The sequence below is a fragment of the Calypte anna genome, chromosome 1 (assembly GCF_003957555.1).
Source record: "Calypte anna isolate BGI_N300 chromosome 1, bCalAnn1_v1.p, whole genome shotgun sequence".
Classification (NCBI taxonomy): domain Eukaryota; kingdom Metazoa; phylum Chordata; class Aves; order Apodiformes; family Trochilidae; genus Calypte; species Calypte anna.
The window spans coordinates 89,873,683-89,895,024 of record NC_044244.1 but is presented as its reverse complement, the minus strand read 5'-3'; the positions used below and the strand labels follow the sequence as shown (position 1 = coordinate 89,895,024).

General features: G+C 40.4%; 1 protein-coding gene and 1 non-coding gene across 2 annotated transcripts; one reads left to right on the top strand and one right to left on the bottom strand.

Annotated features, from left to right (window-relative positions):
• Positions 1-4,158: 4,158 nt before the first annotated feature.
• LTA4H (leukotriene A4 hydrolase) lies at positions 4,159-20,169 on the bottom strand. Its single transcript, XM_030446231.1, has 19 exons — positions 19,940-20,169; positions 18,431-18,561; positions 16,360-16,480; positions 15,803-15,871; positions 14,739-14,843; positions 12,893-12,945; positions 12,475-12,547; positions 12,009-12,149; positions 11,765-11,788; positions 10,725-10,795; positions 10,500-10,611; positions 9,400-9,544; positions 9,221-9,324; positions 8,839-8,909; positions 8,246-8,300; positions 6,971-7,066; positions 6,364-6,446; positions 4,987-5,091; positions 4,159-4,673 (listed from the first exon to the last, which is right to left on the bottom strand). The coding sequence occupies exons 1-19, from the start codon at positions 20,093-20,095 to the stop codon at positions 4,553-4,555; spliced, it is 1,836 nt and encodes a 611-aa protein (XP_030302091.1). The 5' UTR covers positions 20,096-20,169; the 3' UTR covers positions 4,159-4,552.
• A 258-nt stretch (positions 20,170-20,427) lies between these two features.
• Positions 20,428-20,499, top strand: TRNAD-GUC. Its single transcript has one exon. It is a non-coding gene; the product is annotated as a tRNA-Asp (tRNA).
• The last annotated feature ends 843 nt before the right edge of the window (positions 20,500-21,342 follow it).

Genomic DNA, 21,342 nt, shown 5'->3' with positions numbered 1-21,342 from the left:
GTGTCGCAATCAGATAAGAGGCAAAAATCCACCCCTAAGGCCCCCAGCTTTGTCAATACACAAGATCGATGGATTCAGCTGACTTCATCCAATCAAACCAAACCCAGGGAGCACACCCTTTTCCTGGAAAGGCAAAAAAAACCCCCAAAAACCTCCAGCCCTATTACCACAGGAATTTTTTTCAGAGGATCACATCAGGAATATAGAAATTGAAATCTAGGAGCTGGAGTTGATGTAGCAAGAAGAGAAATAAAGTATCTGGAATGCTATGAAAACTCTGGGGTTTAGGACAACTTAACAGAGTCGTTGCCTGGCAGTAGATCACACTAATGAAAACCTCCATGAGGGAATGGGGCTGGAGGAGAGTCACCCTGTCGTGGATTTGTTAGTCATGCTTCTAGGACTGTGGGGAGAATGGGTTATATCCATACATTTCAATCCAGAGCAGGCTGAGAGCAGGCAGTTCAGGCAGCAAGCCTGCTTTGCTCAGTCCCATGTGGAAATTCAAGAACCTAATTCTGTGTTGTAGATGAGGAAAAGATGAATTTCCCTTCCCCTTTCACATATGGTCTGGAAGATGTTGCTGGAACAGGCAGGACAAATATTAGGCTGCATTTGCCCACTACAGAGGCTGCTGCTGCTATTCCACATGTCTTTTGCAGGCAGACACAAAGGGCAAAAAGATGTGGAAAGCACCTCTTTAAGATGGCATATAAATAAAATCTAGCAATGACCACATTTATGCACAAACTGAAAATACAACACTTTTAGTCTGTGCTGCCCAGGATTGTGTTCCCAGATAAGGAGAGTACTATAGAATTATAGAATCATAAAATCATAGAATTGGCTGGGTTGGAAAGGACCTCTGAGATCATCAAGTCCAACCCTTGATCCACTACTGCTGCAGTTACCAGACCATGGCACTGACTGCCACATCCAGTCTCTTTTTAAATATCTCCAGGGACAGAGAATCCACTACTTCCCTGGGCAGCCCATTCCAGTGTCTGATCACCCTCTCCATAAAGAAATTCTTTCTAATATCCAACCTAAACCTCCCCTGGCACAACTTGAGACCATGCCCTCTTGTCTTGCTGAGAGTTGTCTGGGAAAAGAGACCAACGCCCCCTGGCTACACCCTCCTTTCAGGGAGTTGTAGAGAGTGATGAGGTCTCCCCTGAGCCTCCTCTTCTCCAGGCTGAACAGCCCCAGCTCCCTCAGCCTCTCCTCATAGGGTCTGTGCTCGAGCCCCTTCACCAGCCTGGTTGCCCTCCTTTGGACCTGCTCCAGCACCTCGATATCCTTCCTGAACTGAGGGGCCCAGAACTGGACACAGGACTCAAGCTGTGGCCTCACCAGCGCTGAGTACAGGGCAGAATCACTTCCTTGGACCTGCTGGCCACACTGTTCCTGATACAGGCCAGGATGCCATTGTCCTTCTTGGCCACCTGGGCACACTGCTGGCTCATGTTCAGCTTCCTGTCAATCCAGACTCCCAGGTCCCTTTCTGCCTGGCTGCTCTCAGCCACTCTGTGCCCAGCCTGGAGCTCCCCATGGGGTTGTTGTGGCCAAAGTGCAGGACCCGGCACTTGGCCATGTGAATGAAGTGCACTAGGCTGTGCCTATGAAGTGCACTTCCCAGGTGTGAATTACTGCAGGAGTTTCAACTTGAGACCCACCAGTGAGAGTATCTCTCACAGAGATACTGTGACATTGCCCCAGCAGAGCAGGATAAAGCCCTGACTGCTGATGGTTTTTTTTTTGTTTTTTTTTTTTTTTTTTAGCTCTGACAGCAAGAAACCAGTATTAGCTGGCAGCTTCAAATTCAATACATGATGCAGGGGCTTTTATGACAGAATGTTAGCCCTAAACTATTAACACAAAACAGGTGTGAAGCAAAGAACAGGAGCTTTCATTCCAACCCAATAGCTTGAACCAGGACCTGTTAACACCAGATACTCCCTCCTACCAGAACCTTGCCTGGGAGAATCCCTATTTATTCTGTTGATGCCGTAGCAGAAGCATAATAAGATTTTGGAAGTGAATGAAAGGAATTGTGATAGTTTCTCATCTGAAATATATAACATTCTTTTCAGTGAGTTTTCCAGCAGAAAGCAGCAATGAGAGAATGAATGGCTCATTAGGTTCTTAACCAAGAAAGCCTGCAAGTTCTTTACACACAAGGAATTTACACTTTTGGCTCCAAAAAAAGCCAGTATTTTATTGTGTTTATTAAAAACTGAGTGGCACAATATTGATAGAGAGAATTTAAACTGATTTTTTTAGCCTTAGTCACCTAAGAGTTAATTTCTCTATAATTCCTATTTAAACTACTTAGACAGATGTAGCTTAAAGCTGAATGGAAGAATTCAAGATGCCTTGAATAAAAAAAAAATCCAACCTCGTATGTTCATGCCTCAAATTATATTTTAGCTTTGAGCATGAAAAGATAAATCTCCTGAGAAGTATGTAAATCTTGCCACTTGAAAACTTAATGCAGATCAGAAATAAATTGATAGGCTCTCCACTCCAATGCTCTGTGCCATTATTAAATCCAAAAATTTTGCCTTGATTTATATTTGGTATCTTCCTCATCCCTTGTTGCTCCTTATGGAGTTATCTCTCTGTCAACAGGCACAACTTAACACTAACTGATCACCTCCAGCAGTTCTCAAACTCGCTTCCAAAAACCACCTGTGGATGGCAGTAGTCACAACAGTTCCACCTAAACCATCAACTTGGACCGAAGTGCTGCAGCAGTTCTACAGAACTCACCCGAGACCGCTTTTTACCTTATCTCGAAGTTGTTATATTAGTGTGGTAGTGACCAGAAATGGTTAACAAAGGAAATTACAAAAAAAAATTCAATTTTTTTAATCCTTCCTGCAATAACAAGAAGTTTTGAAGATTGTCCTGGTTTGGGCTAGGATAAAGGTGATTTTCTGTCCTGTACTTTTTGCTTTCAGCTAAGTCTCTTGTAAGTAACTGCACTTGCTGAAATTAACAGCAAGTTTCTCAGACAGTGTCTACTTCTAGGACTGATAACACTCAATGTTTATAGTTATTGCTATAGTTACTGCAGAGTTACTGCTCAGCTCTGAGGAACATTTTACCCTCCAGAAGGAGTAAAGAGGTCCCACCTGCAGCCCTCCTTTGGGGAGGAACAGACAAGATAGATGCCAGAATTGACCAAACAGAGTATTCCATCCCATATACGTCATACTCAGTATAAATTTGAGGCATCATGAGGGCCAAGCCATGTTTCCAGCTTCTGGCTGCCTGCCCTTCCTGCCTTTCCTGCTTCCCTTCCTTCACCCGGCATCCTGGAAGGATTCCGTCCGTTCCTCTGCCTGTGGTCCTGATCCGTGCCAGCCCATATCTGTGTGTTCCTGCCTCCAGTTCCCAACTGCTGCTGACTCCAGGAGTCCAGCCTGGACTTTCCCAGGGCTGCCCTGCAGCCTCGGTGGTGACGTGAGAGTTATTGGGGGAAAAGGGGGGAGGAATGTGGTATCCATTTTCCTGTATATTTGTATATATTTAGTAATTTTTCCTATGTATCATTACTGTTTCATTAAAGTTGTGTAGTTTAGTTTCCAACCCATAAGTCTCTTTCCCTTATTCTCTCTCCTTTCTTTATCAGGGAGGAGAGAGAGATTAATAGGGAGCGTCTCTTACTCGGTTTAATTGCCGGGCCAGTGTTAAACTGTGAAAGAAGATATATAGTGGATTGAAATAATTTAAAGAAGTTACTAAAAGCATAGCAAAATACTAAATCTGAAATTTGGTAAAAATCCCACATTTTCACAAAAAACAAATGAATGAACAAACAAGCAAAAAAAATCCAGGCCAAACAACAATAAATGAAAGAAGTAGGAAGTATTTGAAGTATTTAAGACAACTATTAGAGCACCACATAGGATTCAGTAGGAGTAACAAAGTAAAACCCCCATATTGTGATTCACATGAGAAAATGACTAACAAGGCCATGACAAATAGGACTAGATGAAAATTCTGCTCCAACACAAGAATGCTGTGACCCATTTAGGTCTTCATAATCCTCTTGGATTTACAATAAAAATGTCCCATAACAAAGAAAAGTAAATAAACAAAACCGTTGTTTCAAAACACATAGACATGTACAGAAAAACACATAGACAAGTAGCCAGTGAAAAGATTTATTTTTTTAGTCTTCAGATACTTGATGCTTTAGCTACATTAGTACAAAAAAGTAAGCTGTGCACAAAGAGCCATCCCATCCAACAGTTCAATTTCCATGGTTTTGAATTTCACACCTGACAAATTACTATATCTCAGAACAGTTTCTGTTCATGTTCTACAAATTGCTTGTGAAAAACCATGCTCCTCATTCCAGAGATTTACCAATTTTGCTCTTTTACTTGCAGGTGCAAAACAGAAATTACTGAACCTGATTTCATTTTAAGCAAAGTGAGTACCAAAGCAGCAGAGCATTTTAGGGCATAATCAAGCACGCATACCAGCAGTTTGTGGAACCAGTGTCTTCTTTCAGAAGATTTCAAAGAAATCAGTAAATCTGTCACTGATCCAGTTTCAAGTCTTTGGCCACAAGCATTGAGGTGGTAGGATGCATAGAGGCTCTATGCTCCAGAAATGTCTTCACAGCCAGATCTCGAGACTTATCAAAATTGTAAAGTTCTCTGTAGAGCAGAAAATAAAAACACCATTACAGAAATCTATGAAAATATTATGATGAGGATTTTCTTAAGGTTTTATTTTTCCCTTGAAAGCCTTGCATTAAGGTGCATACTGGGAGACAATTTTCTCCTACTACAGAAAGTCGGCAACTGGAAAGCCATTCTGAAAACAAGCTTGTTCACAGTATACAGAAAATTCTGTGTCATAACATTTGGAAGCATAATATAAATACATGTACAACTACAAGTATTAAATATTCCATTATACTAAAAATGCCAACAGCATGAGCTCCTGCAATTTGGAGACTACTTTTACCTGAACAAGGGTCGAGTGAACTTCATCCTGCCCTGATCTGTTGCCATTTTTAGAGCCAGAGGAATAGCTTCCTCCCATTTAGACTTTATGCAGAGGAGCAGCCACCTGAAAAAGAAAAAAAAAATTACATTTTTATTTTAATTTGCTGTGGCTATTCATTTTGCAGCAACGGTGGTTCAAGGGTTGGACTCGATGATCTATGAGGTCCCTTTCAACCCAGCCAATTCTATGATTCTATGAACACTCTTGACAGAGCTCTGTCCTCATGGTAATGAGATTCTAGCTAAGCTCAATACAAACTATTTAGTGCCTGACTAGCACATAACAAAAGTAGTCTTTTATATATAAATAGGATTTTTTTCCCAAAGTTTCTCCAGAATGGTCTGATTATTTTCTATACCTATGTATTTCTTTTATATTACAGTAGGGACCAGTTGCATCACTCAGAATGAGAGGCAGTCACACCTGACCAAGTGATTATTAACAACAAAACAAACAACCCACAATAAAAACCCCAAACAAAATGTTCCCAGCAATTGGCATGTGCTTATTTTGCTTTAAAAATAAGAAGAAACTGATCCTGTTACAAGAAGTAAAAACTATATACTCTTTACTAAGGAAGAATAACTGTCACTATTGCAAATGCATCGAAGTCCGTAAAAGCAGCAAAATATGGAATACTTCGAGGTATTTGTAAAGATGACTTATGTCTTCAACAATACCTTTTTCTAGCAAGTGATATGCATAAATGCAATGTGTAAATACAAAACAGAAGAAATCAGGATGGCAACAGAATCAAGCTATTTAGCAAGAACCATTTCCTGCTTGGCTCGAAACATCCTTTGATAATAACTTTTTATCTTCGTTTTTTTTTTTTTACCGAGACAAAAGCTTTGTGACAGCAAGCAGTAGAAGGTGATAAAAAAACCTTCACACTGTGTTGAAAAAACCCCAAAACACTGGCACAGCAGCAGAAGAACTGATTAGGTAAGTCCAGAAGACCTGTGGCTGCCAGAATGTAAAGACTTTTCAAGCACATCTGAATCACAGGTAGGCTCACTATTGTATTCTCCAGTACAAATCCCAAAATAAAAATGACCAGGCCATCAGGTTCATTTGCTGGATGAAAATAAAGCACAGCTGAACCACTGCTCACTTCCAGTTCTTCTACAAGACAATATTTACCTAATTCATAAGTAACAGAAAACCACTCTGGTAAGCACACTTGCACAGGCACTTACAAAAAACCCACAGCAACAATAAACAACAAAAACCCCAAAAGAAAAACAACAGGATACCTCAGACCACTTATGAGGGAGGACAGTTTGTTTAATGAAAGCACTTAAGATTAGAAAAAATGCCCATGCTAGAACAAACCTGAATCTTATTTCGGAGTTGTATATAGCATTGAAGTTATACACTTGCTGCATTCGTTTGACATGTGACACTGGAAGAGAACCCTGAAAAAGGAAATTGTGCAGTCAGAATAAGCCAGAGGCACATTTCAAGCCTCATACTTCAAAACCAAACAGGTTTTTCAATTCAAGAAGATTGATAATACAAAGGAACTAAAAGCTTAACATGATAAGTATTTGTATTTGTATTCCTTTCACCTTCTAATAGGGAATGGGCAACAATACATGATAGCAAATCCCCACATTCAATACTTGTGAAACACTTAAAAGTATTTTCACTGGTTTATTTATAGCTTATTTGCCGTGACATCATATACAAATTCCAGCCCCTTATAATTATATTTTTACCCTTCAATCTAAAATAGTCTATATATTGCTCATTATCTGAAGAGCCAGGTATAATCAGGGAAGCAGAAGGTTTTAATAACTATTTGTGGTGAGAGAGGACTATTTTAGCAAACTCAAAAAATGGGTCATTTAATTCCAAAACACACTTTGACTTCTATGTCTACTTTCTATGAGTCTATGATTTGTGTACCAGAATCAAGTTAACCCAGGCGTGCATTTACCTCCAGAAGCAACAGTGCCAGGAACTCAATCAGCTGATGAGATGACATTTCCTTCAGGTCTGCTGAGCTGAATGAGCCCAAATTGCTCTCTTTTGCCTAGAAGAGAATGGTTACTTAAGTTTTTAATAGGTGTTTTCAAAGCACAATCAGGTGTACATAAGCACTTAGTACTGAGCCATTCCACATAAAAGACACTGTTTTATCATAGAATGATTTGGGCTGGAAGGGACCTCTAAAAGCCATCTATTCCAATCCCCCCACAGGGAGCAGGGACATCTTCAACTAGACCCAGTTGCTCAGAGCCCCATCCAACCTGACCTTGAATGTTTGCAAGGATGGGGCATCTACCACCTCTCTGGGCAACTTGTGCCAGTGTTTCACCACCCTTATTGTAAAAAAATTTCTTCTTATATCTAGTCTAAATCTACCCTCTTGTAACTTAAAACCATCCCCTCTTGACATATTGCAACAGGTCCTGCCAAAAGTTTGTCCTCACCTTTGTTACAGCACCCCTTTAAACACTGAAAGGCTTCAATAATTTTTGTATGTGCAGAATGTTACTAGAAGTGGAAGAAGGGCTTAAGCTATAGTCATAGACATTTGGTATTATTTATTCCAATTTTCACTAGATTTCTCTACACTGATCTTTATAACTCCACTGTCCCTCTCTAAAAGTGAAAAAAACAAAGTACTTTTTTTCTATAAAAAGTAATACAACAAGAAAGTTAAAGATCACATCCAAGTACAGTGAAAAGCCACAAAGCAAACAAAAGGAAGTTATGCAGAATGGCCTATCAGTTGTACGAGTTTTATGGTTAAGCTTATGAAATAATTGTATGGTATTAGTTACTTATTTTCATTTGCATATTCCAGGTTTTGATGAGAAATGCATACTCAGTCCAGTATGACACAGGGGAATTATTGCTCTTACAATATAATCAGAAATTAAGAGATACCTTGGGATTTGTTTTTAAAAAAGCAATAATACCAGAGGTTTTTTAAGTATTCTCTATTTGGTCACTACATACAAAGGCTGGCTGTGTGCATGTGCCTTGTTAAAATAAATACTGCACTTCATGTGCAGAAGTCACAGCAAATCCACAGATTTATGATGAAACACCAGTCTACAAAATGCAAAATCCCTGTCAGCCATACTATTGCCACTGATATATTCTCTCTCCTCAAATGACAGATTTCCAAAGAGAACAGCTCACTTTCAACAAAGAAAACTAGCTTTTCAAGATAGAGAAACCTCAGCTTCCTTTAACCACTCACTTTAATCCATCTTTGGCTCAAGGCAACACAAGCATTTGCCAGTGTCATATCATACCTGTCAAATATTAAAAAACAAAGGATCACGCTTAGGAAACACAAAAAACTCCTGTAATATTTTAACAAGAATGCTTAGAAATTATTTTTGATTGGCTCCACAACTGTTCATTGCAGGCTTCAACTCAATATTGCAACAAAATTTACAAAAGATCTTTTATAACAAAATGTATTTCACTTTTAGTTAGAAGCACTTTGTGCAGAGGTGACACTATCCCTTCATCCCATACACTCATACACTTCTGAGCATATATGCCAGTACATGTATAATAGCTTATAGCTGAAAATACTGTAACAAACTGTCAGAAAAAAGAATCTTCCCTTGCAACTTTTGAAGCAAAATAAATTTCTACTAGAGTAAAAAACTTAAAATACTGACAGTAATATTTTTTTCTCCTATATATACATATATCAATTTCTACATAGTACTAGGACATTTTCTAATAAAATATTGGGGGGAAGACTTTTTGTCCTGTTTACAGACTGCTTCTGAGCAATGTGGAAAAGAAAAAGTTGAACTATAAAGGAACACATCTTACATAGGCTTCGCTGGTGGCATTCCTGGAGCATGAAACCATGAGTTCCAATCAACTTTATCAAGAACATCTACCTAAAAAGCAACACAAGTTTTAAATGTTATTTTTAGAGAAAAGAGAGAGCCGGTCTCAATAATTTTTTTTAACATACTTCCAATTAACTTGGACATTCTATACTGATGACTTCAAAACAAAATCCCCTTCTAGAAAACAAAAAAGCACAAAATGCAAATCCTTCTATGTAAGATGCGAGGCTACATCATGTTAAGATATTCAGACAAAAAAAGAATATGAAGAACTGGTCCTTAAAGACAATAATTCCTGAGCTTGCCATGTTTTCACATAATAAAATGTTTCAAGCAATTAGTCTTAAATCCTACCCTACCTTATCCTTGAAGTAGGAGTACAAGAACCTCTTCCAGTCCTCAGTTACTATGCTCCTATAAGCAAACTGCTGAATATAAGCCTTCAAGAAGCCAATGAAGATATCTACCAGTTAAAAAACACAGTTTCAGTGTTTGAAATAAAACCAGGAAACAATAATATATAAAGTCTAACACTCACCTGGTCCTCCAAGAAGCTGTTCAAGGTAAAAAAGCAAAGCAAAACCCTTCTCATATGGAACAGACGAATAAGCAACATCAGGATCTACTTCACTCAGATTAGGGATGAGGTTTGTTATAGGATTTTTATCTCCAAGAGTATTTATCTGTGACAAAGAGACAAGAAAATATACTCATCTGGGAAAACTAGCTATCTTGCAAATCACTAGTAATCCTATTCATAAAAGTATAATCTACCCAAAATTAAGATGGCCTCCTCTCAAAGCATTCTCATTTTTTTCCCTGAAGTTCTGAACCTGCACAAAATAAAATTTCCTAAATTTTTTTTCTCATTCTGTTTTATCAGTGTCTGATCACATATCAAACAGAAAGATGTTAGAATGAATGACCCTGCTTGTCCAGCTACGTCACATCTAGGCAGCTGATTAAAAAGCAGCAGATTACTGTCACATGTGTAATAATCATGAGCACCTCAGAAACTGTATTTATTCCTTACTAAAAAACTATGTAAACTACTTGACTTCAATGGGTGCTATAAGGTATAAAATACAATGAGGAAATATTCATAATGAATCAGGTAAACTGCATCATGAAACTGAAGGAGGGCTGGAAACATCACTGGCTGGAAATCTGAAAACTGGTTTAACTATGCTACCTAAACACAAAAATGGCCAACCCTCCTATACAGTAACAAATTAGGAATATGCTCAATTATTAACCAGTACACAGGAAAAGAAATCAGTTACTTGCATGATGCACTGGAAATTCCAGTCATCATGCTTGCAGGTAATTCTGACTAGCTTTCAGCTGCTTACCAGTATGCTAACAGGCAACATTGCAATTTAGCCATGCCCAGAACAACCAAGAGAGCCTGTTCAGCCTTACTGAGCATCTTAAAACAGTTCCAAAAGCTTTATCTAATCTGAGTACGTTAAGATGTTGCCTTGGAAAGAGGTCCTATGCACTGGAATCAAAGTTGTTCATCCTCTGCTAGGAAAGCAGAGTAGACAAGTCTTACTTGTGAGAAACACATGCAATCAGCTTTGTTTTACTTACATATATGCTTAAACATAAAGTTATAACAGCTTTAAAAATATTTACCGTATTCTGCAACTCCCTCCAACCTCCAAGGGCTTGGAAGTGCCTGAACTGCTCACCAAACAACCTGCCACCAATCCTGCGTTCCAGGTACACAGTATGGCCCTCATTCAGCCTGGAAATAAATCAATTAAGTCAGTACTGGCAGGGTGGCAAAATTTGTTTCCTTGGTCTCTTTCCAGATGCATTTCAAATTATCATTTGCATTGCACTGAACATCACACCTACCAAAAATGCTCCCATGTTTTGTTTGTTACCAAGTTTCCTGTCCAGCTGTGAGATATTTCATGAGCAATAACCTAAAACAAAGAAAATAATGACAGAGTTATCATTTCAACTCCTCTGGAAAATGAACATCAAATCTCAACAGAAAAAAATTTTCTTTGGATCTCATTTATTTCACTACACTCCCAAATACTACTAAGCATTCACAGCCCTGTAACCTTATCCATATATATTTTATTTAGAGGACTAACACTATCCTACTGAGTCTTCTCCAGAAGTAATTTTGAATGTCCACAATGATTAACAAAAACCAATATCTCTAGTAGCACAGTGCAGGTACCTGTCAATGACATCACATTTCAGAATACTGGATTTCATGTCAAGTAATAGACTAGGATTGCTTTCTCACCTAAGCAACTGATGCAGTGCTGAGATGTTCTAAAATATGAAATGGGAAGAAAACAGTCACTTCTAGAGAACAATGATTCGGGGTAAGTTAAAAACTGCCCATGTCAGATATATCAGTGTTATTGGGATAGTAACTTATTTCTAAGTAGTACATCAGTAGAAAGCCATGTGAGAGAAAACAGCACCCAGAGTACGCAACTCTCTGGAAAAAAGAAGAATTCACTCAAATTGCAGTGATGATTTTTACTTTAAAGAAAAACTGCACACAGAGTTAGTTCTAGTGCACAGACAGGTATCCAGAGGAAGAAGCTCCTGCAAACAATTTCTATGATATCAGTTCCCTTTTTAAACTTAGCTATAGACAGGACAGGAGAACAGCTACTGAGCAGCTAACTTCAGTCACTCCTCTATGCACGTGGGCATCTGTGTTGTTTTCATTTGTTTTTTATACAAAACAAATATGTCTCCAGTTTTCTACAGTTTATTTAGAACTAAAACTCACTTAAGACTTTGAGTTACTGTGTTAACCTTTAGTTCCCCCCATGAAATAGAAACGTCTTCAGATATCTGTCACAAAGGAAGAAACAACATCAAGTTGTGCTCTACTTGAAAAATTGAATTTATTTTGCACTTACGTTTGACAGAGATCGATCACCTGCCTGAAAAAAACCAAACAGTTGTCAGTTCATCAGTTCAAGTAAATCTTAAAATATATCACTTAATGTAGTTTCATGTACCATTCCTAACTCCAAAGGAGGCAGGAATGTTTACAGGTATTTTTCTAGGGGGAGGACTAATAAAATTTATGGATTAATATCCATCATTTGATGTATAAGCAAGCCCTAAGGAAAAGCTGACTTTTATCAGTGTTACACTTACCAATAGTGTTGGAGTTACGAAAGTGAGACAAGGGTTCTCCATACCACCATAAGGGAAAGAAGGTGGAAGGACTAACAAATCATACTGCCCCCACACATAGGGTCCTGCTAAATCTTCTGCTGTTTTCAGCATAGCTTCAGCCTGAAACAAGAATTCACATTAGTTTCTAACATGACTTCTGACTACAAAAACTGAACAAGTAATAAGCTACTGATCCCACACTTTATTCTCTTTCACCTTGTCATGTCCCACATGCAAAATGAGTACAGGTCTGTACTGGTATTGTTATTAAGTAGTAGTTCTGTGTTCTGATACAAGAACAGCATTTTTGGGGGTGAGAGGCACAGAAAGGAGGGCTATGGATGAACGAAACACTGAACTACAGTCTGTTCCTTTTCCAGACGCAGTTAGTTTACAACCATTAGTGTTACAAAAGTTTACAAAACACTTTTTGTTAATTACTCACCTCAGCAAATTCATAGGCTGATTTATCCACTAGCTCCTTTTCAGCCCACACCAATGTCCTTGGGCCAATCTTTCTGTTGAAAGTAATAATGACACTGAGATAACATGAACTGGAAATAATGCTACAGAAAACTAACACTAGAAAAAACTTCAGAAAACAAGCAAACCACATACATTCACTGCTCAGAACAAAGAAATAGGAAACACATTTACATATTTAAAAATCCTGTGAAGTCCTAATGTAAAAGCATTATTATGGGCTGGATTAACATATCCCTACGCAGATATACGAGTCTGATACAAACAACCAGGTTCACTGAACCTTTAGGACCTTTTATAACTAGATATGTGACTGTGAAACAAAAAAGAGAGAACTCCGAAGATTTATTATGATTATTATTATTTATACTTTCACTCACCTGCTTTCTAAAGCTCCAACCACTAAAGCAATCAAGTAGCAAGGTATGGGAACCTAATGGAGAGGAAGAGTAAAAAAAGCATTTGTAATACGGAGTTATGACCACCACTGACTCAGTCCAAGAAAAATAAATATAACCAAAGAAGTAGATTCCCCCCATAGTTTCCTGCCCTATGTTATGTTAGAGGCATTATTTTTTTCCTTTCAGCTGCCTGTTCAACAAAATTAACTAAGCTCACCAAGAGACCCCATGAACACCACAACTGTAACCCAAAATGCTGTGAGAACAAGAAAAGCCAGGAGGGTAAATTGAGATTACTACTTCTGGAGAAGTGGAATCATCAAACTACTACACCACTTAATAAATCCTGACAATGTCAATCTTTAATTACCTGGAGACACTTTTCATAAAAGCCAAAGTTTTCACCTTGAAAAAAAAAAAAAAATCTCTATTGTCAAGTTAAAAATTGGTTCCAATGCTCAACTTCACTGATAAGATCTTGGTAAGCTGAAAATTTGTAGGATCCGTGTTTTAAAACTCATTCCCATATTACTCAAGTCTGCATATTATTTCCCAAGAGTCAGTGAAGATAAAGTGTTTTGCCTGTTTTAAGTATACTGACCATTTTCAAAACTCAGCAGGGTTTTCCGGGAATGCCAAAATGACAAGCAAACATCAGCAGCACCCACTGATCTTCCAAAGTCAGAGATCTATAATACACTATTTTTACAGTGGCAAAGAACCACTGTCAGTCAGGTGACTGAGCTGCAGTGGAGGAAGTTAAACCCAGTTGGTGGTTGGTCACAAGTGGTGTTCCCCAAGGCTCAGTGTTGGGGCCAGCCCGGTTTTAAGATCTTTATCAATGATTTGGGCACGGTGATCACGTGCACTCTTATTAAGGCTGCAGACAGCACTGGGTTTGGTGGGACTGTTGATCTGCGTGAGGGTAAGAGTTCTCTGCAGAGGGATCAGGAGAGGCTGGATTGATAGGCTGAAGCCAGCTGTATGAGATTCAACAAGGCCAAGTGTCAGGTCCTGCATTTGGGTCACAGCAGCTCCAAGCAACGCTGCAAGTTTGTGGATGTGGTTGGAAAGCTGCCAGACAGAAAAGGACCTACAAGTGTAGATCAACTGCTGGCTGAATATGAGCTCACTCTGTGACCATGTTGCCAAGAAGGCAAATAGCACCCTGGCTTGTAAAAGAAACAGCATGGCCAGCAGGACTAGGGAGGCGATTGTCCTCCTGTGCTCAGTGGTGATGAGACTACACCTTTTATACTGTGTTCAGTTTTGAGCCCCTCAAGGGCACTGAGGTACTGGAGTGTGTCCAAGAAAGAGCAACAAAGCTGGTGCAGGGTCTAGAACACAAGTCTTACAAGAAGCAGATGAGGAAACTAATGCTGTTAACCTGGAGGAGGCTGAAGGGAGACTTCTACAACTACCTAAAGGAGGTTGTAGAGAGGTGGGTGTTGGTGTCTTCTACGAAGTAGCAAGTGATAGGACACGAGAAAACAACCAGCTAAGTTTGGGGAGGGGAGGTTTAAATTGGATGTTAGGAAGAATTTCTTCACTGAAGCATTACCAGGCATTGGAACAGGTTGCCCTGGGAAGCAGCTGAATCACCATTCCTGGAGGCATTTAAAAGATGTGACAATTAGGGACTTGGTTTAGTGGTAGCCTTGGCAGTTTCGAGTTAACAGTCGGACTCAATGATCTTAACAGTCTTTTCCAACCTAAATGATTCTGTGATTCATCAATGCTATCAAAAGCCTGTCTGAAGTGATTGTGAACTGCATGAGTTAGGAATAAGACCTCAGGCATCTTCTTACCAGCCTGTAGTACTTACATTCTGGCTGAAACGGTAAATCTTCCGACTGCTGTCCTCTGGGTCAGGCACCTCTCCATCACGAGTAGCACTCATAAGAGCCACCAGCTCTTTAGGAACAGATATCTGAAAGAAGATTATGCAACTGTGAGGAACTCAGTTGGCACACAAGATTATAGAATATACCAGAAGCAGCAACAGCTAAAAGAGTAGCCCAGATTCATAGAATCATAGAATTGGCTGGGTTGGAAAGGACCTCCAGAGATCATCAAGTCCAACCCTTGATCCACTACTGCTGCAGTTACCAGACCATGGCACTGAGTGCCACATCCAGTCTCTTTTTAAATATCTCCAGGGATGGAGAATCCACTACTTCCCTGGGCAGCCCATTCCTGTGCCTGATCACCCCCTCCATAAAGAAATTCTTTCTAATGTCCAACCTAAACCTCCCCTGGCACAACTTAAGACCATGCCCTCTTGTCTTGCTTGTTTTTAAGTCCTCCACCTGAAGTAGAATGCAAGGCATATAAAAAAGTCTGTCTTAAAGGCTGGCAACATTCAATTAGCCAAAAGGACTACCAGAAGTTGAAAGTTTCACTATGATTCAGACTACAAACTGTACTGCCACTTTGGACATCTTGATTTCTGCTTCCTTAAAACACTTGGACTACTTATGCCAGGAATGCAAAGATCTCCCAACTATGTCCCTGAGCATATTACTTAATGCTTTATATATATATGTGAGTGTCATTTCAAGTATTTTTACTTTACAGTACTCTTTGTTGTGTTACTGTCAGCTTTCCCTATTTAAGAATGTACTTCTTTCCCACTATACCACTTTTTTTTGCTTTCTTTCTTTTGGAAATAAAGATACATATGAATGCAAACAAGATGAGATCTATAAAAGAAAATGGTAAAGCTGAAGAAGTACCACATGGAAGATAAGCAGGTTTGGAGTTTTACATTAAGCTAAAAGTCTATATTCTCTCTTTTTATTTTAGGCCACATGCCAGCAAGTACAAAAAAAATTTCACCCATTTTGGTTGTTCTCTTTATTTAGTCACACAAGACTTAGGTTCATCTACCTCTGCATAGTATGTTAGCTTCACAGCAGGTGTGTCTTGGCATGGAAGGATGGCTCTGCAGTGGGTAGCCTGGAGAGGAACGGAAAAAAATAGAAAAAAGCAAAACCATAACAATCTTTTAATGCAGAGGACTAGAAATAAATCAAACTAATACATTCTATTGGTAATCCATACAGGCCCTACACAGAATTCATTATCTACAAGCCACTACTTCCTATTGCTTGTAGTACTTTTCATAGTTAAAGATTTTCTAAAAGAAATAATGGTAGGCAAGACAGATCAATAGCCACATATATTGCTTGCAAAGGTCTGCATGTTCTTTGCTGAGAATACTGGAAAGGGTAAAGCAGTCCTGGAATTAGCAGCAAACATATATTAGTCTCAGCAGTATTCTGACTTACTAAGTGTTTTATTTTAGGACCTTTGACACATACAATTAGAAGTTATGGGCTAATGTACTTTTGCCTGTTTGCCTTCCTCTTCAGTTCTTTGGAAACTAAGAGGAATTACAGTGGTATGTAAACAGAAGTTAAAAAAAAAATTATTATCCACTCAACCTGACACTGGCTGAAGAGAAATGGGTGTTCCTTTCCAGAAGTTTGCTCTGGAGAAAACCACTGAAGAGCTGAAGACTTTGGAGAGCTTTCAAAAGAGATTTCAACAATTGCTTCTTGTCCCCTGAGTAACAAAGAACAGAGTCAGCCTGTTTTGATGCTACTCCTGATCACTACAGAAGTTCTTCTACAAAGACTTACGGAAAGCAGGCCTGCAGTACTGTCTCAAAAGCATTAAAAATAAACAAGTAGCAACATTAAAAATTCTTGCCTTTGTATTATGACAGTAAAATTAAGCTGGTTTGTTTAAATTTTAATGTCCCAAGACAATTCTAGTTTTGTTTTTACTAATGAGAAACTTTTCTTCTCTCTTCAAGGAGAACATGGACTTTAAACTATTTGAATTAGCCACATACATTTAGTTTTGTATTTTGTAAATAAAAAAATTAATCTGATTTTATGTATGTTCTGTAAGTATCATCTGTAAGCAGAAAAAATACATTGAAAATAGTAATTACTAGAAAATCCTATTAAAAGTAGGGTTAACAAGAAAAATTAAAACTACTCAACAGATTTTATTCAAGATATCAGAACTGGTATAAAGTAAAACCAGCTCTATGCAAGACAGATACAAGCTTGCTAACAAGAGGACACACAAACACACTTGACACATTCATACTCAAAAACTGTATCAAACCCATCACTGGCACCAAAAGAACACAGAAGTACTTGCTTCTGTTATCTGCAAGTTCCAGGTTACACATGCAGCTCTCTGAAATTACCAATCCAACCACAAAGCAGAACAAACTTCAGCTAATCACAGAAGTTGGCCGCTAGATAAGATGACCAGATATACATATCTGGTTTCTAAATGGTATTCCAAAGTACATATTTGACAAGAAGAAAGAATAATTTGTATCATCATAAGGCACGCTGCTTACTGAACACTTCCAAACATAACTCTTACTCTTTCCTATCACACTTTTATTGATATTTACATAGTGAAATACACCTCACAAAAGATTATGCATTCTTACGATCACAAATCATAACTCCCTTTTTTTTCTTACAAGGAAATCTAGCAATAAAAAAAAAGAAAATAATAAAAAAGCTTAAAAGTCAAACAAAAGAAACAGGCTTATGTTTCTGATGTGGCCTGCTGGTTCAGGTACTTCACTTGTTCCGTTTGATATCAGATCATAAGTGATTCCTCAGTATGATATTCCTTTCTCTTCTGGATTATGTCTGTTTCTACATTGCACCAATTCAGAGCAGAAAAAAAACAACAACAAATGGAAACCAGCGGGGTGTCTGTAGAGGTAGTAACCAGTTTTGAAAAGAAAACAGTAAGAAGCAACATAGTATATAATCTTATTAAAAAAAAAAAGAGGACCTCTACATAGAACGACAGCTTTCAGCTTTGGCACACGACAATACCACGGGTTTCCAAGATACAAAGCAAACTGATAAAAAATGTACTGTAATTTAGCAACAACTTTTTAATTCATGCAACCTAAGAGGTAGCTGGTTAGTTCATTTTCCATGATAAGGAACTTCTTACAAAAAGAAGTTTCATTTTTTTAAGAACTTGGGAGACATTTACTATTTGGAAATGTGTTTTTCTATCTCATCCAAGTGGTGACCTACAGCTCTACAGCAATGTTTCATCAGCTCTTTTTTATCAGTATTTAAGAAAGGAAAACAGGGGCTGTAACTCCATATGGGCCTTACTGTGGCAATTCTGGTAAAATTCAGGTAGTTGAAGCTGAAAGAATATTAATTATGAGAAGCACTGGAAAAACTGTGGCAACCTGCACATCACTTTTCTACTTACTTTGAGAAGTCATTTTGTACATGATATAAGACCCAAAAAAAGATATTAAGACTCTGAAAGTTTTGGCGGTCAAATGATAGCCCAATATGAAGCCCATGTACAAGATCATATAGCAAATAAAAAAGCCATCCTCATATCCAAGTCCATTTGCAAGCCTGACATAACAACCCTACAGGAGAGACAAGCAGCTTATACAGTGCATTTTGGAAAAGGCCAAGAGTAACAAGCAAAATCGTGTACCTTCTCAGTTCAAAAGGGAAGGTGATTTCCAGAGGGGTCCCCTTGAAACTGTGCTTTTCTCCAAAAGCAAATTTTGCATCTTGTCCATTTACAGTCACTTTAAATACCTGTAAGTCTTTTGTATCCAAAACCTGTAATGAAGCAAATATTAAATAGTTGTTAATTATTTAGAATAACACTCATGAAATCTTAAAGGCAAGTTTATTTGAAGAAAAAAGTATTTATCCTTACTAATAAAGATCAGAAAATGGAGTAACTATGCTGACTTCTGGGGACTAGAATTTTAATATGGCAGGGGAGAAAACTAGCTTCTGATCATCAAAGGGGAAACAAGAGTTCATGATGTAAAACTACAAAGGTAAAAGACAGTCATAGGACTTCTAAGAAGTAAGAGAGTGATAGAAGAAACCCTGCCAAGGCTTCCAACCTGGAACTGGATACTATGAATCAGGACTGCCATGCAACAGAAGGTTACTTAAATAACATAGCATCCCAGAAGGCATCATGAGTATTTGGGTTTCACTATTACAAAAGATGCATTTATTAAAAAAAAAAAAGCAAAAAAGCACCATTCACAAAAGGACTTTATGGAGCTAGCAGAAAAATCCCACAAAACCAAAACTTCCCTTTGAACACAGATTAAAGCTGAAAAGGTTGTGGCTTTTTTTTCCCATCTTTTCGGCAAAGGGCTCCTCGCTATCCAAGACGCATTTCTCCCCTTCCCTTGCACACCGTGTGACAAGCGGGAAACCGGGGCTGCCCAGCGGCAACACCGAGCTGCCCGCCCCAGGGAGAGCAGCAGCCCGGGGAAGGGAAGGAGGGAAGGAGGGAAGGAGGGAAGGAGGGAAGGAGGGAAGGAGGGAAGGAGGGAAGGAGGGAAGGAGGGAAGGAGGGAAGGAGGGAAGGAGGGAAGGAGGGAAGGAGGGAAGGAGGGAAGGAGGGAAGGAGGGAAGGAGGGAAGGAGGGAAGGAGGGAAGGGAAGGGAAGGGAAGGGAAGGGAAGGGAAGGGAAGGGAAGGGAAGGGAAGGGGGAAGGGAAGGGGTGAAGGGAAGGGGTGAAGGGAAGGAGTGAAGGGAAGGAGTGAAGGGAAGGAGTGAAGGGAAGGAGTGAAGGGAAGGAGTGAAGGGAAGGAGTGAAGGGAAGGAGTGAAGGGAAGGAGTGAAGGGAAGGAGTGAAGGGAAGGAGTGAAGGGAAGGAGTGAAGGGAAGGAGTGAAGGGAAGGAGTGAAGGGAAGGAGTGAAGGGAAGGAGTGAAGGAAAACGAAGAGAAAGAAGGAGAGGAGAAAGGAGAGGGGGAAGAATCGGGAGGAACGGAGTAGAAGAACGGGGGAGACAGCTGAGGGTAGGCGACGCCAGGGTGGTGAGAGAAGACGGAAAGGGCGAGGGGTGAGGGTCCCCTCACAATCCCCACCCGCCCCGCCCCTCTCTCGGGGATACTGGGGGGACCCCTGGGAGGCTGCGGGCAGCGCCGCCGGGGGTCCCCTTCCCACCCCCCCTCCCCGCCCGTTACCAGGCAACGCAGCGCCTCGCACTCGGCGCGCGCAGTGAAGGCCGCCGTGCCCCGCAGCGCCCGCGCGGCGAAGTCCACGCGGCATCGTAGGTAGAGGTGCCGCGTGAGGCAGCGCGAGGGCGAGGCGAAGGAGCTCGGGTCCGCCGCCGCCGCCATGGCCCGCGAGCTGCTCGAGAGCTGCCCACGAGCTGCCGCGCGGTCCCCGGCACCTCGGGAGCTGCCCCGCCCACCGCGGGGGGAAGGAGGGGGAGTGGAGAGGCGAGGGGGCCCGCGCGGTGGCCTTTGGGAGTCGTAGTTCCGCCTTTTGCGGGAAGCGGGAGAGCAGCGCTTGTGCAGAACTACAACCCCCGTGGGGCATTGCGGGAGGAGGTGGTGCGTGCCACACCGCCAAGCGTGATTGGTCACCATGATCCAGGGTCTGCCCACCGCCGGGCCGTGAGCCGGGAGAAATGATTTCAGGGCTTCTCGGGACGGTCCTCGTGTACAGCTCCTCGTTAGTATAGTGGTAAGTATCCCCGCCTGTCACGCGGGAGACCGGGGTTCGATTCCCCGACGGGGAGGTGCGAGTAATTTTCGTTCTTAGTATTTTTTTCCCGTGTTGTATTTATCATTCCTCACCGATGCGGCCTCTACCCCGAAAGCGAAAAACAGTTTTTGGAAGAGTGCTGCGGCTTTAAAACGGGGAGAACGTCAGAAAAGCACAGCGGGGACCCGGCTGCCTGGGGAGCAGGTCCTGCCCCGACCCTTCCTCAGGGCTGAAACAGCCCGGGGAGCCTCTGAGGCACAAGTTCAGCTGCTTCCCTGAAAGCGTAGGGAAACCTTTTTTTCGTTTTTAAATGGCTCAAACAGCTGCACAGGCGTGTTAATTAAACCTTCCAAAAACATGAAACCAAGATGGGGATAAAATCCCCAACCTCACAAAAACCCAAGAAGCAGGAGCAAGGGGAAGAAGGAGAGGACAGACAGACGTGGCAGGAGAGATGAGGAGGAAGGATGAAGGCCATGTCTATGTATCTCAACCCCTTATTTTAATCCTCTAAGTGAAAACTTTGGAGAGCAGGAAGCCTGTGCTTCCAGCCCATGGGCTGCTGTGGGCTTTCTAGCCAGAGCTTCCCTGCTTGTAGTTGTTTAGTATCATCAGAATTGTTTTCTTTTTTGTTTTGTTTTGTTTTTAAATCCCTCTCCCAAAGGGTACATGGAGCCCGGTATAAACCAGCTGAACTAGAGTGATGTGCAGACAAGCCCAGATAAACCCAGACAGGAGAGGAAGGAAATGTCAGTGTGTTTATTGCTGCATGTGTTATATAAAGATGAAAACCTAACCTCAACATTTTTCTCTATGCAATTTCTGAATTTCCTTCCATGCCCACTTCCCTTTCTCAAAATCCACATACATCACAAAT

Coding starts and splice junctions, on each gene's coding strand:
- LTA4H (XM_030446231.1), bottom strand. CDS start 20,095: ATGGCGGCGGCGGCGGACCCGAGCTCCTTCGCCTCGCCCTCGCGCTGC. Junction 18,562..19,939: donor GCGAGGCGCTGCGTTGCCTG/GTAACGGGCGGG, acceptor GCTTCATTACAG/GTTTTGGATACAAAAGACTT. Junction 9,325..9,399: donor ACAGCTTCTTGGAGGACCAG/GTGAGTGTTAGA, acceptor TTTAACTGGTAG/ATATCTTCATTGGCTTCTTG.